The sequence below is a fragment of the Numenius arquata genome, chromosome 5 (assembly GCF_964106895.1).
Source record: "Numenius arquata chromosome 5, bNumArq3.hap1.1, whole genome shotgun sequence".
Lineage (NCBI taxonomy): Eukaryota > Metazoa > Chordata > Aves > Charadriiformes > Scolopacidae > Numenius > Numenius arquata.
In genome coordinates this window covers 57,965,037-57,980,647 of record NC_133580.1, presented here as the reverse complement: position 1 = coordinate 57,980,647, position 15,611 = coordinate 57,965,037, and the positions used below count along the sequence as shown (strand labels likewise).

Below are 15,611 nucleotides of genomic sequence, written 5' to 3'. Positions count from 1 at the left end.
TGTTTTCTGTCTCAGGCAGAGAGACGTGAAGATGAGGATGTGTTTAAGCTGGTGCTGGTGTCGGAAGGCTTCTATTAGGCCTTTTTATATGGAGAAAGTATCTTAGCATGTTACTCTGCTTCAGATCAGTGCCTATACTAATACTGTAAGAACTTGTGGTGCCATGGCTGACTGAGTCTCATTTTCCTGTTCAGCTACTGTAGTTGAGCAAAGGCATGCTTACTTATGCCTTTTTTGAACTGTTTGTGTGTGCAGATAGTCTGTATTGAGATGCCTCGAACAGAAGGCAGAAGATTTGCAAGCATGCTCAAAAAAAAAAGATGCTTTAAGAGTCAGTGTATCACCTCTCTTCACTATTTGGACGAGCATCAGAAGTACTATAGTCTACTGCCATGATGGGGGATCAGCAACACATTGTGTGACAGTTGTAGATTTGTGACAGAGATCTTTGTCCAGATTGTTTTGTTTCACATCATGTCCTCAGCACTTCCTAAAGCTGTAAGCATTCTTAAGAGCAGATAAGAAATTCTGTATTTTCTGCTAAGTGGGAGAAAGGCAGTGTGAAAAGAAACAAAGGTCGTCTTTCCAGGCACGTATGCGTGTGTTTTATATTTGCAACCACGAAATTTCATGCTCTTGCACAATATGGTGTGTCAACACACTTCCCCCTGTCTGTAGTGCTGGTTGGTTATCAGCTGGTCTGTGCAAGTAACCCTTGCTAACCCTTGTAATTCTTGACATTTTGTAACAAATAACTTTTATATGGGCAGTGAAGATCAAAAGAAGCACCACTTTGATGAAGACTAGTGTTAAAAAAGATCCTTCTAAATTACATGACCCAAAGTCATTTGGTTGTTCTGTTTTTGGAATTTCAGGGCTGTGACAAACAGTTCTTTAATGCATCCGTTCAGTACTCCAACATGGACCTGTTGTTGGATTATATTAACAAGCATTCTGATGAGCTTGGAGTGACCGTCCAGTATGCCACTGTTGGAGATTACTTCCAAGCAGTTTATAGCAGAAATCTTACATGGGAAATTCGGGACTCTCAAGACTTTCTCCCATATTCAACAGGTAATTAAGTTCACAACTGCATAATGTCTGCCTCAAATGTACGTATTTAAAATTTTAATAAAGGGAAATGAGAAATAAAGAGGGAAACCACCATCTCCTTACAACATTTATTTACACTGCCAAGTGTCTTCAAATAGACAAGTTGATCCGAACTTAGTGGTATAAGAAACATGGTGGGGCAGTGGTTAGAATACTTCTTTGGGACCATTGGAAGCAATGGGTGGAGGAAGGGACCCTGAAAGAAAGACTATAGAAACAGGCAAGAAATCTAACTTGAGTTTTTTGTTTTGCAGTCTTTGAATAGCAATAGAGTGCAAAGGAAAGCTGAGCCCAAGGTATATTCATGTGTGTAATGTCATCCAAATTTTTGTAATGACCTGAAGAAATGTGTAGATACTGCACTGATCAGGTTCTGTTATGGTGAAAACAGTGAGCAGTGAGATAAACCTAGGCCACCTGGCTGAATTTCAGTGGATTGGTAAAGGAAAAAAGACTTAAAAGTATGTAACACATTGCAAACTGGTTAGCAGTCAGCAGTGGTAGCAAAGGTGCTTTGCAGAGGTATACTGGCACAACTAATAGAAGTCCCTCATGATGTTGGAGGGATCTTCTCTGAACTCTAAAGCTGATATCCTGGGACTCATTCTGCTTCAAATACAGAATTTGACTACTCGTTTCATATTTGGGCATTTAACTTGGAATTCATTCTTTTCTCTGCCTCCCATGCATTAGCATGCACAAATAACCTGTAGTTTCCTAGGTATTCTGCAGTATTAGATATGAATGTTATGCCTCTCCTCCTTTTTCCCAAAAATGAGCTGTAGTAAGGAAACAGTGCTCCAGGATCCAGGGAACTGGAAGGAAAATGATAAACTGAAAAATACGTAGAAATGGGTGCATGGCCAAGTAGAGCCATGACCCATTGTTACTGTTTAAAAGAACTGGATTATGCATAGATTAGAGCAGAGATGCGAAACACGACGTGGAGTAGAATGTCTGAAGGAGAAGTGGGGCAGGAAACCAAAGGAATCTGAAAGCTTTTAGGGTACTACTTTGTTAGTACAGTAGAACAGAAGTGGTCAAAGCGAAACAGTTGGTGCTGAGGATTTGATGTCCACACTCTATGCAACTCCAGGAAAACTGGATATATTCTGGTCATATGGAGCCCATTGATGCTTGTTACGTACCATCAGGAATCCAGTTTGTGAGCTCCAAATCCAGTCTTTTATATAAAGCAAAGCATACTAGGTAAGGACAACTGGTAGATTCATTTCAAAAGCATGCTCCTGATCCAAACAAAACACTGATGTGGATGAACCCCTAGAGTCTCTTGTAGATCCAGGAGAAAGTCTTGTCTTCTTCATTAAAGAAAACAGTTTTAAGTTCTAGGGAAAAGAAAATTGTGTTATAATTGAAGTCTCAAAAAGTAAAAATACTGGCTGTATTTCTGAAATTTCAAAGTATGATGTGACACATTCATTTCAGTTGCTTATTGCTCGCTTGCTTCTTACATGCCGCACTACCTTAGCTTACCAAGCAGAGCTGAAGAGCACAGGGAAAATATGAAAGAAGGCATGCCATACCCAACATCCCTTTAATCCTTTTCCCCAGTACATTTACCATTGCAGGCCTTATATCGATGTATGCAGAGAGAAAACACAGCTAACTTCTCAGTTTCTGAACTGACTGATTTGTTTCATTCCCTGGATTGTCATTGAAATATCATTGGTATCGTTAAAACACCTTTTCATATAATTGTAGCTACCGCTATTTCATCACATTTTTTGGCACTGTGGATGTACATCTCAGACTATTACAACCCAAATTTAGCTTATACATCCAATATTCTGTAACGTGTCTGTTAACTTTTAAGTGAATAAAAATAACTATTGCTTCCTATGAATCATTGCATGGACTGATCCCTTACTCACCTCCCTCTAGGGATCATTTCATCTCTAACAACTGATGCTGATAAATGCACTGCCAGTTTTAAGTGCTAATATCTTTTTACATCTGGGCTCTTACCTGTATCTTTTGGCATAATTTACAGGCAGTAGTCGATTGCCATTAGCTTGCGTAATAGCAGCACCTTCAATGTTCCAGGTGGGTGCCCACACATAGATGCAATTTCTTCCCCAAACGACTTACTGTGCCTTCCAATTGCAGTATAGGTTTGAGTGCGCTTTCTCCCACATACTGTTTTGCTTCTTGATGATTAATCCTTTCTCATTCTTTCTATGCCATTTTATTATGAGTCACTTATTGGGCTCAGTGTCACTTCTGACATATGCCTTGGAAACTCAAGTTTTAAGTCCCAGATAAGTATTTCCTTTTTCTTCTCTACATTCATTTTACCGTGCTAGTATGCATATGTGACTCTTCTGCTTGCAACCTTGAAAACTCAAATTGAATTAATTCTGTTTGAACTTCCAGCATTTTTCAGGCCAAAAAGAATTTGTCCTGGAGTTTTTGAGTAAAAGATCTGCTTTTCTAATTCTTGCCTTTGATCCTAGGCTGATAGCAGATTGTTACAGTTGAATATATAAGTTGACTTTATAAAGCTCTTTCTGAGACTTCTGTCTGGAAAAACTGTTTATCAGTGGTATATTTAGGAAAAAACTCTCAAAAAAACCCACCCTCACTAAGTAGAGATTTAGAGGTTTTAAAAACAGATACTTGTTTTCCTACTTTACTGTTTGAGATACTGGAATATATTGGCACAAATTAACTGTTGAAATACTTTCCACCGGCCACTTGAGGGCATCTTTTGATGTAGTTTGAAGTGCTGCAGTACTTTGGAGTCATATTACCATGTCACTGTCTCTACTTCATTTTGAAGAAATGAAATTTAAGATAAATCCCTTTGACTAAAAGAGGGGAACATAGAGAGCTTGATTCAAGCAATAACCAAGGATTATAATCCACTTTATTAAGACTAATAAAATATCCTTCAGTGAAACTTCTAAAGTTGTTTTGTGCAGATCCACGAAGAAGTTGTTTCTACAAACACAGGTTAACTTAGTTGGTAATGGCTTTGTATTAACACTCTTATTTATTACTAGGCCTGTAGGAAAGATTGTTGTTTTCCAAAGTGCACTTTTACGGCTGTGTTTCTTTGTAGGGCTTATGACTATTCCATTTGATGGCTTAGTGTAAAACCACAGCAGGTTTCGTGCAAGAAGCTATAATGTAGCAGTGTAATAAGTAAAAATTAAGTGATAACTGAAATAGTATTTTGACAAGTATTGGATCTGTTCAACTCTTAACAGAGCCATTTCAAGCATGGACTGGGTTTTATACTTCTCGGAGCACATTAAAAGGAATCGCAAGGAGAGCAAGTTCACTGCTTTATGCTGGAGAGTCCTTTTTCACTCAGTATGTCCGGAAACACCCAGAAAGTTCTATTTGCAAGTGCAGAGCCTTAAGGCAACTTCAGAGCCTTAGATGGGCAGTTTCAGAGGTAAATATTGATCTATTTTTTTAATTTGAATGAAAATGTTTATTACCCAAAGGCAAAGCTTTGGAGCATTTCAGCTGGAGTGTCACAAGGTTGCTTTTATATTTTTAGAATAACTTTCCCCCTTAGCGAGTCATAAGTAAAAAATAGAGCAATTTTTCAAAAAACTGTCTTGAAACATGACTTTAACCCCTTAGCTGTGCATTCAAGACATGCTTACTGGCAAATGTTTTCTTCAGCCAGTGAAAGAGTATGTGGTTTCAAACTTCGCACATGAAATTCATTTTCTTAATGTTAGTTTTATTATTTACAAAATGGTTTTTAAAAATCAAATAAACAAACAAAACCTGGACTGACTGAAAACTTGCAATAATCTCTACCTCTGCAAGTTAGAAGAGGAAGGACAGATTTGTTCCTTCAAAGTTCAACTAAGTGATCAGCCTCATACCTTAAACCATTTATAGACCTCTGCTTTTGCTGATAATAAATATTTTGTCAGCTAAGTTATTGACCAGATCTTAGTAGGAAATTAAAACCTGTCTTGCTAAGGTATTTTTGCTGCATTCTTGGTTTTGGTAACTTGTGGGGTTTTTTTCTTCCAAGTATGTAACTTCAGTAATTTCTAAATAGTAAAAGAGGAATATGTATAGAGGGAAATCTGTGTGCATCCAGTCTTTGACCATTTCATTCCATATATAGTAATTTGGAATAGGCAAAATGTGAATCTGTGAATATGGCTGTAATACCTTATTATTTTAAGTAATATGTCTGAAGGTTAGTGGCCCGTGTTAATACAAATGCAAAACTGAAGTTGTCATCCTGTTGCATTGTGACTTTTCAAACTACTGTTAAATGTAAGGTCCAGCACCACGATGGTATAACAGGCACAGAGTCTCCCAAGGTGAAGGACATGTACATGAATAACTTGGTGTATGGAATGTTCAATGTAAAGAAGCTAATGGCTTCCATAATCTTGGACATGAACAATGCAGAGAAGAACGGAGAGGTCTATTCTTCTGTTTATGTGAAGGACTCAGGAATACCAGGTACTTTTTAACACAGCTTTTCCAATTTTAGGCTAGCTTATAAGAGCTATTGTGTTTACCTCCAAAATAATCAACTTATTATGTACCACCTAAGTTTCATGAACCACAGCTGTAAAACCCTGTTTGCCTTATGAGACCTGCTAGGCCGGAGGCAAACTCAAATGAATTCATGAGCTCTCAAATCTCAAGCATCTGAAACCAAGACCTTTCAACTGATGTTAGGCAGAACCCTACCCCAGTGCATGTATTAGACCTGGCTCCCAGGTTCAGACTGCAATTGTAAAACAGAGGGGAGAAAGAGGTGCTGATTGGGGCAATTACTGAACTAACCATACTGTGCAATGTAAGATTACACGGTAAGAAGCACAGTCACAGATAAAAATGTTCTTGTTGTAGTGTACTGCCAATGTGTGTAAAAAATGAAAAAGAATTTTCAAGGAGTCTATTCTAAAGACTGTACATTCCCTTTTATCTTTACTTTGGAAACTTTTTAAAATGTCAAAGGAAGCAGTGCTCTGGTTCTGTTTTACCTCAAGCCAGGACAGCTGTGCAACAGGCTGGTTTGGTTTTTTACAGGCTTGTTTTCAGATTAGACTTCTCATTTGGTCTTCTGTATAACTGATAAAGTTATATGCTAAAGTTATAAGTTATAAAGTTATAACTGCATGACAATAAGTTGTGGTAAGCTGCTTATTTTCACTAGATGCATTTACGTTCATGAATCCTAGAATGGTTCAGGTTGGAAGGACCTTAAAGATCATCAAGTTCCAGCCCACCTCCCACTAGACCAGGTTGCTCAAAGCCCCATCCAGCCTGGCCTTGAACACCTCCAGGGATGGGGCATCCACAACTTCTCTGGGCAACCTGTTCCAGTGTCTCACCACCCTCACACTAAACAATTTCTTCCCAATATCTAATCTAGATCTCCCCACTTTCAGTTTAAAACCGTTACCCCTTGTCCTATTGCTCCACTCCCTGATAAAGAGTCCCTCCCCATCTCTCCTGTAGCCCCCTTCAGGTACTGGAAGGCTGCTATAAGGTCTCCCCAGAGCCTTCTCTTCTCCAGGCTGAACAACTCCAGTTCTCTCAGAGGGTGCTCCAGCCCTCTGATCATCTTTGTGGCCCTCCGCTGGACCCATTCCAACAGGTCCATGTCCTTCCACATTCAACTCTGGTGTCATTTTCTGAAAGCACTGTCTCTTCTTATTGGGTAAAGAATAGAAGAATAGAGCAGAAGAGGTTATTATGAAGTACTATTAAACGTTTTCCTTTTTTCAATTATGAAGTTTTACTGCAGGGTTTTATGTTAAAATTTTGTAAGATGGTTGTACCTGGACAGATCTCTCAAATACTTTTTGATACCGCATTATAGAAACAGATAGTTTTAGTGACTGATAGCTTTGTTTGCATTCACAAAGGTGCTACAGATGTTGACCAATATGTTGTTGTCTATAATCCACTGGCGTGGAACATCACTACCTTTGTCACGGTTTCTGTCAGCCACATGGAAATGAGTGTATATGATGAACTGGGACATTCTGTACCAGCACAGGTACTTCAACTTTGTTTCTTTCTGTTGCTGTTCTTTCACTTACCAGTTTTTACTGACTTGATCCTGCCTCTTATCAGAGTGTGGTAATATATATTATTACAGGGAAAACAAGTGTTAGCTCAAACAGGGATTTTCCTAGTCCTCCTCCAAGAAAGTGGCCTCAAGTGAAAGCTATTATTAGCCTTTCTCCGGAGCATCTGCTGTAGAGAGTGCATCATCATCAATGACTTGATAAACCTGTGGGAATACCTCCTGCACATATGGCCTGAAGAGGTGTGACACAATTCCAGATGCTCCCCTCCATCCCTCAGATGCAAGATAGCTCAGCCAGTTCTGCCAGCTGGACAGAGTTTCTATTATCTGTGGCTTATGACTATCACTATGCATCGAGGCACATTGTGGTCAGGTAGTGATACACAACAGCTGTCTCCTGTTTCTGTAGATATATATATACATGACGATGGTGTAAGACCATACTGCCTTTATCTGGAAACCATCAGTCTCTTGAGTTAGCACATGGTCATGCTTAATTGTCAGCTACTTACCTCCCAGAAGTCCCGCTGACTGAATTACTTCAGCTTTGTAAGATACCAGGAGGAGATTGGCATGTATTTAAAGCCTTTATTTCAAGATTTAGGATGTGCTGAAGTCAAGCTGTCATTAGTTTAAAAAGACAAAGTTCTCTGTTCTAGAGTTGGTCTGTACTCTCTTTGACTAGAAATTACCCGTATATGCACGTGGAGTTACTTGAGGCTAAAAGAAATCTTTTTACCAGTAATGAGAAAGTGGTTTGGAGTCTCTTTCTTCCAGTATGTACTATTCAAAAGTGCATTCATATAACGCACTCCTTCCTTTTGAGAGAAAGAAATCTTTAGCTCAGAACCCTGATGTATATGGCTGAGAGGAACTGAGGCTTGGTGCGTGCTCTGCCGCCTTCTGCACCACATGCATGAGTTGTATAGTGAAGGGAGAGAATGGGAGCAGGCCCTGGTGGTACCACTAAGGTTAGGAGGTCTGCGGTGTGAGTAACTGGATGCATGCCAGTCTGTAATGTGAAGGTACAGACAACTTGCTCTAATTTCTAGTTGGTCATAACTAACCTCTTTTTCTTTATAGTCTGTACGGTGTTTACCTAGTCCCATTTTCTTGCCCCAAACTCAAAGTAGTACTAAATTGCATAACATTAGTACTAATTAGTACTAATTGCATAACATTAATGGACAGGTACAAGTAATTGAAAGGTGATTAAAAACTGTTGTTAAAGGTATTTTGATATTAAGTAACACTGGTGTTCTGTTTACTGTTCAAAATTATGCCACATGCTTTTTACTCCCTCTCCATTTGCCTTGCTTGGTGAGGGCATGTCTGGCTGCCCCCTCCTCTTGCCACGAGTTTTCTCATGCTTGCACTAGTCACGTCCCTTATGTTCCAGTCTCTTTTCTGTCATTTGACTGATTAGTTTAATTTGTGATTGTTTCTGTTCATATAGACATTTTGCAATGCAATCTCAAATCAAGGTCTATGATTCCATCTTCACCTTTAAATAAGATCTAGCTTTGTAATTTGCTTAGTGACCCTCTTTCCTTCACTAGAAAGGCTAAGCTTAATCCAAGTTCACCAAACTCCCAATAAAAGGCAGCATGGATCTACATTATAATTGAAAACTATAAGAATGGCATGTTCCGAAACTTATTTTTAAAGTAGTAGTTAATTTTTGTAGTTTAGGGCTTACAACACATGAAGATAGTTGCTTTGCTAATTGATTTTCTGTAATGGAGCATTGTTTATGTTAACGTACAGGTTCAAAGCTCGGCAAAGTCCCATTCTACCTATGATCTGTATATTCTAGTTGAAATAAGTGGTCTGAGCTACAGAAAATACAAGGTTAAACACTTGAATGGTAAGCAGTCTGCGTTTATTGGAAAATCAGTTAAGTACAAGCGAAAAGACATAACTCGTGCAGATCAACAAAGTCGACAGTTGCTTCCTGTGGTTAACAACTGCTACCAGGTCTTGTTTGACCAAAGCACAAATCTGATGCACAGCATTACTGAGAGGTGAGATTGCCTGCTTGTTTTTAATGGTTTGGATTCTGTAAAAACCTTTGTAAAAATAAGTCCAAGGACTGTATCATGTACCCTAATTCTGAAACTTTGCTAGCAAAATGTTCTTTACATTCTTTACAGTTCTTCTCTATCTCCAGTTCACACGCCCTCCTTTTTACAGGAAACACCAACACCTAGCATATGTGTGATTCCATGCTATTTCTGTCATGTTGTTGTCCTGTGTAAGCATGCAATCGGTCTAAGATGACATATCACAGTATTAACTAGTAGATAGAATCTCATTGCACTTTAGAACTAAAGAGGGTTATGAATGTGTTTGTATTAAAAGTAAATAAGTACATACACTATGGCTACGCAATGAGCCTTAAGTGATAAAGCAAGAGCTTTCTCTTACTAATCAGTAGTGTTTTGCAAGTCCTGAATCACTCTTTCTTCTCTTTCTTTTCTACCACTCTGTGGTAGAAAACTACAAAACTTTATGAAAGGAAACATTTAACTAAGGAAATTCCATTTAATTAGGCAGATAAAATGGACGAACAGTCAAGATCGATGTGGGATTTGGGGTTGCAGATTGTTTTTCTTGGCTGATCCAAATTGGCCCAATTCCTTCAGCTTCAGTGGAGCTGTGCTACTTTTTGCCTGCTCAGGATTCAGATTGTCAGCTACGTACTGATGGAAGATTTGACCCCTTTGACATTGGCCTAGTGACTACTAGACCTCTTTCACCTTTGTGGTTTTGTTCATAATTCTGTCTCCTAGAGCAAGAACTTGTTTTCCAGTATAGTTAAATTCATCTTTAAAAGTACAGATGGGCCTTAACTAAGAGTCTTGGAGTGACTGCTTTCTCAAAGTGCCTCCAGATCCCGTTTCCAGATTCCATGAGGAAGTAAGGAACATATAGTATGTACATAAGATATATATATGTAGTAAGGAATATAATGAGGAAGAATAAAAACCTAAATTCAAATTCCATTTTTCTCCATCCTGTTCTGGCAGGCAGCAAGAGCTGGAATTCAGCATGTAGGAGAAATGGGATATTCACTTTCTTCACAAGTCTTCGGGCAAGCCCAGAATGAGTTTCAGCAACTTTGGGTTAATGCGAAAGAGCAAGGCATCAGGTCAGAATGGGAGTAAAGGCCCCCAAAAAATTGGGATCTTCAACTGTGAAGCCTTAAAAAGTTTAGCTGCAACAGTTAGAACTTCTAGGTCTTGTCCCTGCACTGGAAATGCCCCATAACAGGAGTAGTAGGGAAGACTTTTGCTCCTCAGTCATTGCAATTTGTAGGTTGTTGTATTAACACTAGCTAAAATGGTTGGTACTTTAAATTTATATGCCAGATGAAGTGATTTTTCCTGTTTTGTCATCAAGGCTCTGAAAGAGGAGCAGAGCAAGTAGCTGAGAGCGACAGCATCTCTAATTGCCTCATGTGACTTTCCAAAGTCTATCTACAAAGTCACCTAAATGAACCTGATTATTCATTAATAGCGATATACCTCATTTTTAGGCAATGGGTAGGTTTTGATCATGTAGCAACTCTTGCATCAAAACAATGAGCTAACGTAGATGTTGTTTCTGTCTTAAGATGTTTATGTTTTATGAAACTATAAAACGACATAAAAACTCCCTTTATCTACACACTGACAGATGTCTTAGTGGGAAGCACTTTAGTTCTCTGCTGTCCTCATTTCCTAAATCTTACAAAATCAGTTATCCACTTTGAGGAAACAGATTTATTTTTTTTTCTTACATTCCCAGCCTAATTCCCGTTGCACTTCACCTTTGCATCTAGTATGTACAAAATGTGTCTGTAAGTAATATAATTTTTCCTCTTCTGTGTGTTCACAGGGAGGCGAACCGGACTGTCCGGTTGACCCAGGAGTTCCTTGAGTACCATGTGAACGGAGACGTGATGAAAGGACCCATTTCAGATAACTACTTATTTGCCCCAAATGCTTCAGCTGTTCCAGTATCAAAAGCAGTGGGATTGGAAGTGGTTTCTGGAAACTTGATGACAGAGATACGGCAGTATTTCTACAGGTACAACACCATTACAGCTTCACTTCACTGAAATCTTTAATTCTCTGTAGATATGTATGAGATTAATTCTGTGTACTTAGTCCTAAACAGTGAGCTCTGTATACTGTTTAGGATTTAGATGGAAGAACTAGCATTCATCTGCTAAACATAGCGCTGAGGAAGCACCTCCTGTACATAGCACATATTGCTGCAGGGCGGGGAGAGGTGAGGATTGTTCAGTTACCTTTTTTTTGGTTCATTTTGTAGTGCAGCTTCTGTTGGGATCCTAGTTCCATACGATTCAATGAAAATTGCAGCTAAAATCTTCATACATGGGTAGAATTTGGACATAATGGTTCATTTCTGTAACTGAATACCTTCCTTAAAAGTGAATTAGAGAAATGAGAAATAAATCCTACACAAGGTCACTCTGACCCCTGATGAACTAGCTATTTTTCTCTGTTAAAATTATATCAGTCTATAACCCCTTCACCCTCTTTTCAGTCTGCTTATTTGATGGAAGTCTTTTGCTTTACATGGCATTGTACAGGGATTGTAGTTGAGAAGGACTTTTACTTTTCGAAAACAGCGGAATTCTTGCATCAGAATTAATGTTGCCCAGATTGACAAAATACATGTATTCTATATGATGTAATGTGTTGCTTAGGGGAGTTACAAGTATTTTAAAATTTGTTGTAATTTTGAGAAAAACAGGGCCTCTCTAATCAAATGAAGAGCCCTCTTTACGCTAGCAACACTAAAGAAAATTGTAGCATATCACTTACTCCAGTTGAATATCTGTACATTTCAAAACGAAATTGAAATTTAAAATAATTGTACATGAAATATATAGAAAACAGGCAAGAAAGTTGTCTGTGTGTAGGGTGACATGATGAATGACTTGCAAGTCTTGACATACCAATCAGGCACTCTACTTTATAAACTCTGCATATCTTTTCTCTCATTTTTATAGTAACATTACTTCTCAGGATTACATATATGCAGCGTATACCAGGATGTATAGAGTACCAGAAGGCTACGATGGGAAGTTGCTTTGCCATAGGATAGAGCAAGAATACAGTGTTGGGCCTTTGGAATTAAATTGTGAAGCAGTTCTAAGAACAAGCACAAATTTGAACACCGGGCAGCTACTCTACACTGACAGCAATGGATATCAGATGCAGAAAAGACCATTCAAGGCATATGAAAATAACACAGTGGCTCGGGTAGGCACAAAGGTGTAATCCGAAGTCAATTGTGTCTTATTTTTGTTCTCCATTAGCGTTACCTAGATTAATATTGTCACTTCATGATTTACTGTGTGTTTTCAGAACTATTATCCTATGGTCCAGACTGCCTACATTGAAGATGATACCACAAGGCTGATGGTGCTTGCAGAAAGAGCTCATGGTGTCTCAAGTCAAGGAAATGGACAAGTGGAGGTAACATATAAAAATATTTTTTTTTACTAGGAGAACATAATTTTATGGCTGCTGATAATATAAGTAAAGCAGGATGGCTGATTACTGTAGTGACATTTACCTTCCCAATACAGGTAATGCTTCACAGGAGACTATGGAACAACCTCCAGTGGGACCTGAATTACAATCTCACTTTGAATGACTCCTCAGTGGTTCGCCCTGTGATTTGGCTTATTTTAGGAACCAAGGCTGTCACCAATATTTTGTATCGGACAAGTGGACTGGCGTTAGAACACAGGCCAGTAGTATTGTTTGGAGCATTATCAGGTAACTCATTCCATCTCCTGTGCTATCTTTAGCATCTGAATTTCTTATTTATGTTGCTGTGATTTATGCTGTTAAGTTTGTAAATGCAGACTTCAAGCCTCCTGTGTGGCAAAGTTAGTATACAGTGAGTTAGGAGGCAGATTTAGAGCCTGCTAATTACTTTGCATTAATTTCAAACATGGATTTTGTCCAAGTGTATGAAATGCTTCTCTGGTTATGTAATTATCTCTCCTTTCAGAGGAGTATAAATTTTGAAGCATCTAATGAGAACAAAATGTCCACACAGGGAATTAGTGCAAAGTAGCTAGTGCACCATATATCAGCTTCCTGAATACTGAGTCCTTAATGACCATTTTTGAGTCATTTTTTTAAAAAAATATTTGTTTGAGTTACTAACTAAAACTGAAGCCTAGTAGTGGAATAGCAACTTCAAGCTGCAGTGAAATTTGCTTTATGGAGAGCTCTAATACACTACTTCAGCAGTTAAAGTCACGCTCCTTTCTGCTTTATATCTCAGAAGGCCTTGGAGGAGAAAGCATAGCATCTGCTTTGCATCTGCCTTGGCAGAAAAAGCAAAAATGTCTTTACCCCTCCCCAGTACCCTAGCCAGGCCTTTTGTGTGTGATGGATGTTTGATGTTTGCTTTGTTTCACTTTGCACGGAGGAGATAAACCAAAGCTACCTGGACAACTTCAGCAGAATTCAGTCCATGGTTCATCTGTAACTGTCCCACCTAATCTTCATCTCCAGACTCTAAGCATTCCAGGGTGGAGATACAGCTCTAACCATGCAGAGCAGGTCCGCAGCATCCGCGTGGGTAAGTGCTTTCAAAAGGGTGGCTGGATGTTACACTTAAAGAAGCTAGCTTTCTTTTCTTTCTACCTTCTGTGTCTAGTATTTTAATTTATTCAAAGACAAATTCCTCTATCAAGAAAGTTAATTGTACTGTATGATTTCTCTACTCAAATAGTAAAATATTTCTCCTGTGCCTATTCTCTCATCGTGCCTGTTAGTATCTTTCCTGTCAATAGTGGGAGCGGGGTATTTCTTGATATTAGTCCTTTTGCTAATTTTAATAAATGGGAATTAAATTCAAATTTTGAGAGTGTAAAGCTTAAAAAAAAAAAAAAAAAAGCTTAAAAGTTGGTTTTATTTTTAAAGTTATTAAATGTTTGAATTTTTTCTTCTCTGAAAGGTAAACAGAAGGAAGGTGATGCAGACTTCAGTCGTGTCCTGCTAAGAATTAGGCACTTGTATGAAGTTGGAGAGGATCCTGTGCTGTCTCAACCTGTAATGGTAAATCTGAAGGTAAATCTAATCCTTCGAGACAGAATACCACTCGAGGTGGTCTTGTTCCAGAGAGAACTGGTTCTGGAATGAAACATCCCGTCTGCTAGAGACTCCACAAAAATGGATACAAAAATACTAGTATAAATTTAATCTCAGAGGGAAGCAGGTCTTATTTTTACTCAGCTTTGCAACACAGAAGCCATTACTTCAGATGAGATTGCCATAGGCACAGCGTGAAGGCCTGCATAAACATCACTGGGATAGGTTCTGTTGAGTTCTTGGTTGTGTAAGACTTCCTGCTGTACTTTAACCAATGTAGAGAGTGGGATTCTGTTTTATTGTTTCTTTAGTTATTGCAAGTTGTACCTGTAGTTAATGAGATGTGGACAAGATTAAAGGAACATTTCTTTCCTCTGTAGTTTATTTCTGCGAGTTGTTGAAACTTTGGTCACTTCCATAATGTACTGTTTATTTTCAGTTTCTTGTTTATTTGATCTTTCACACAGAAGTACATTATTTTGTAATACATGGCAGGGGTTTATTATTTTAAAATTTGGAATTTTGATTGCAATGACAAGCATGGGGAGCAAGGCTTAGGATTCTCTGTTTTGTTTTTGAAAGTGCAGTGTGTGTTTCAGCTCTTGAATGGAGAGGTTAGTAGGCTCTGAACTTTGCTACAACACAGAGGAAGCTCTCAGCGCTTCAGCTTCTTAATTTGAAGCCTGGTGAATCTGTAGTTGCCCTTGTGTTGGATGACCTAGCATATTTTTAAAATCTCTGCTGGTCAGCTTAACAAAACAATGCTAGAGATGAAAGTTCTTCTCTGGTCTAACTGTGTACTAGACTTGTGAGCATGATGCTCTTCTCAGTAAACTGTGGTTTGATTCCTTGTGCTTTCTTTACTCACAGTCTTTGCTGAAGGGATTAGGATCAGTGATGGTAGTGGAAGAGCGATCACTCACAGGAACCTGGGATATAAACACTTTAAAGCGGTGGGAATGGAAGACTGCGCAGTATCCAAGCAAAGGTAGGTGGAATAAGGTGGTTGGTGTCCATATTTTTGTTGACTGTTGAAGCTTGATGAATAGTCTAATTAAACATATAATTTGCAAGATTAAAAATGTGGTGTTCTGTGTGACAGACCTGGTATCTGGCACAACCTGCAAGTAGTAGCATTTCTCAAAGGTTCCCTGCAATTAGTGGACGGCTCTGTTTCTCCAATGGCTTGTTTTGCCTAGAAGCATTAAAAAGCTTGAAATTTTTCTGGAGTTACCTTTGTCCAAAAAGAAGTGGCTACTTTATGAATTCACACTTGTGACACAGATTGACTTTGTTAGATGCTGATGAGTTGCGTTAATCTA

General features: G+C 38.6%; 1 protein-coding gene across 1 annotated transcript in view; it reads left to right on the top strand.

Annotated features, from left to right (window-relative positions):
* Positions 1 to 15,611, top strand: part of MAN2B2 (mannosidase alpha class 2B member 2) — a 31,481-nt gene that overhangs the window by 15,077 nt on the left and 793 nt on the right. Inside the window, exons 7-18 of the mRNA XM_074147721.1 lie at positions 876 to 1,074; positions 4,344 to 4,534; positions 5,391 to 5,577; positions 6,996 to 7,129; positions 8,930 to 9,186; positions 11,042 to 11,233; positions 12,186 to 12,438; positions 12,544 to 12,654; positions 12,768 to 12,960; positions 13,625 to 13,777; positions 14,156 to 14,268; positions 15,160 to 15,277. Coding sequence (XP_074003822.1) covers positions 876 to 1,074; positions 4,344 to 4,534; positions 5,391 to 5,577; positions 6,996 to 7,129; positions 8,930 to 9,186; positions 11,042 to 11,233; positions 12,186 to 12,438; positions 12,544 to 12,654; positions 12,768 to 12,960; positions 13,625 to 13,777; positions 14,156 to 14,268; positions 15,160 to 15,277 — 2,101 coding nt within the window. The remainder of the gene's footprint in view (positions 1 to 875; positions 1,075 to 4,343; positions 4,535 to 5,390; positions 5,578 to 6,995; positions 7,130 to 8,929; positions 9,187 to 11,041; positions 11,234 to 12,185; positions 12,439 to 12,543; positions 12,655 to 12,767; positions 12,961 to 13,624; positions 13,778 to 14,155; positions 14,269 to 15,159; positions 15,278 to 15,611) is intronic.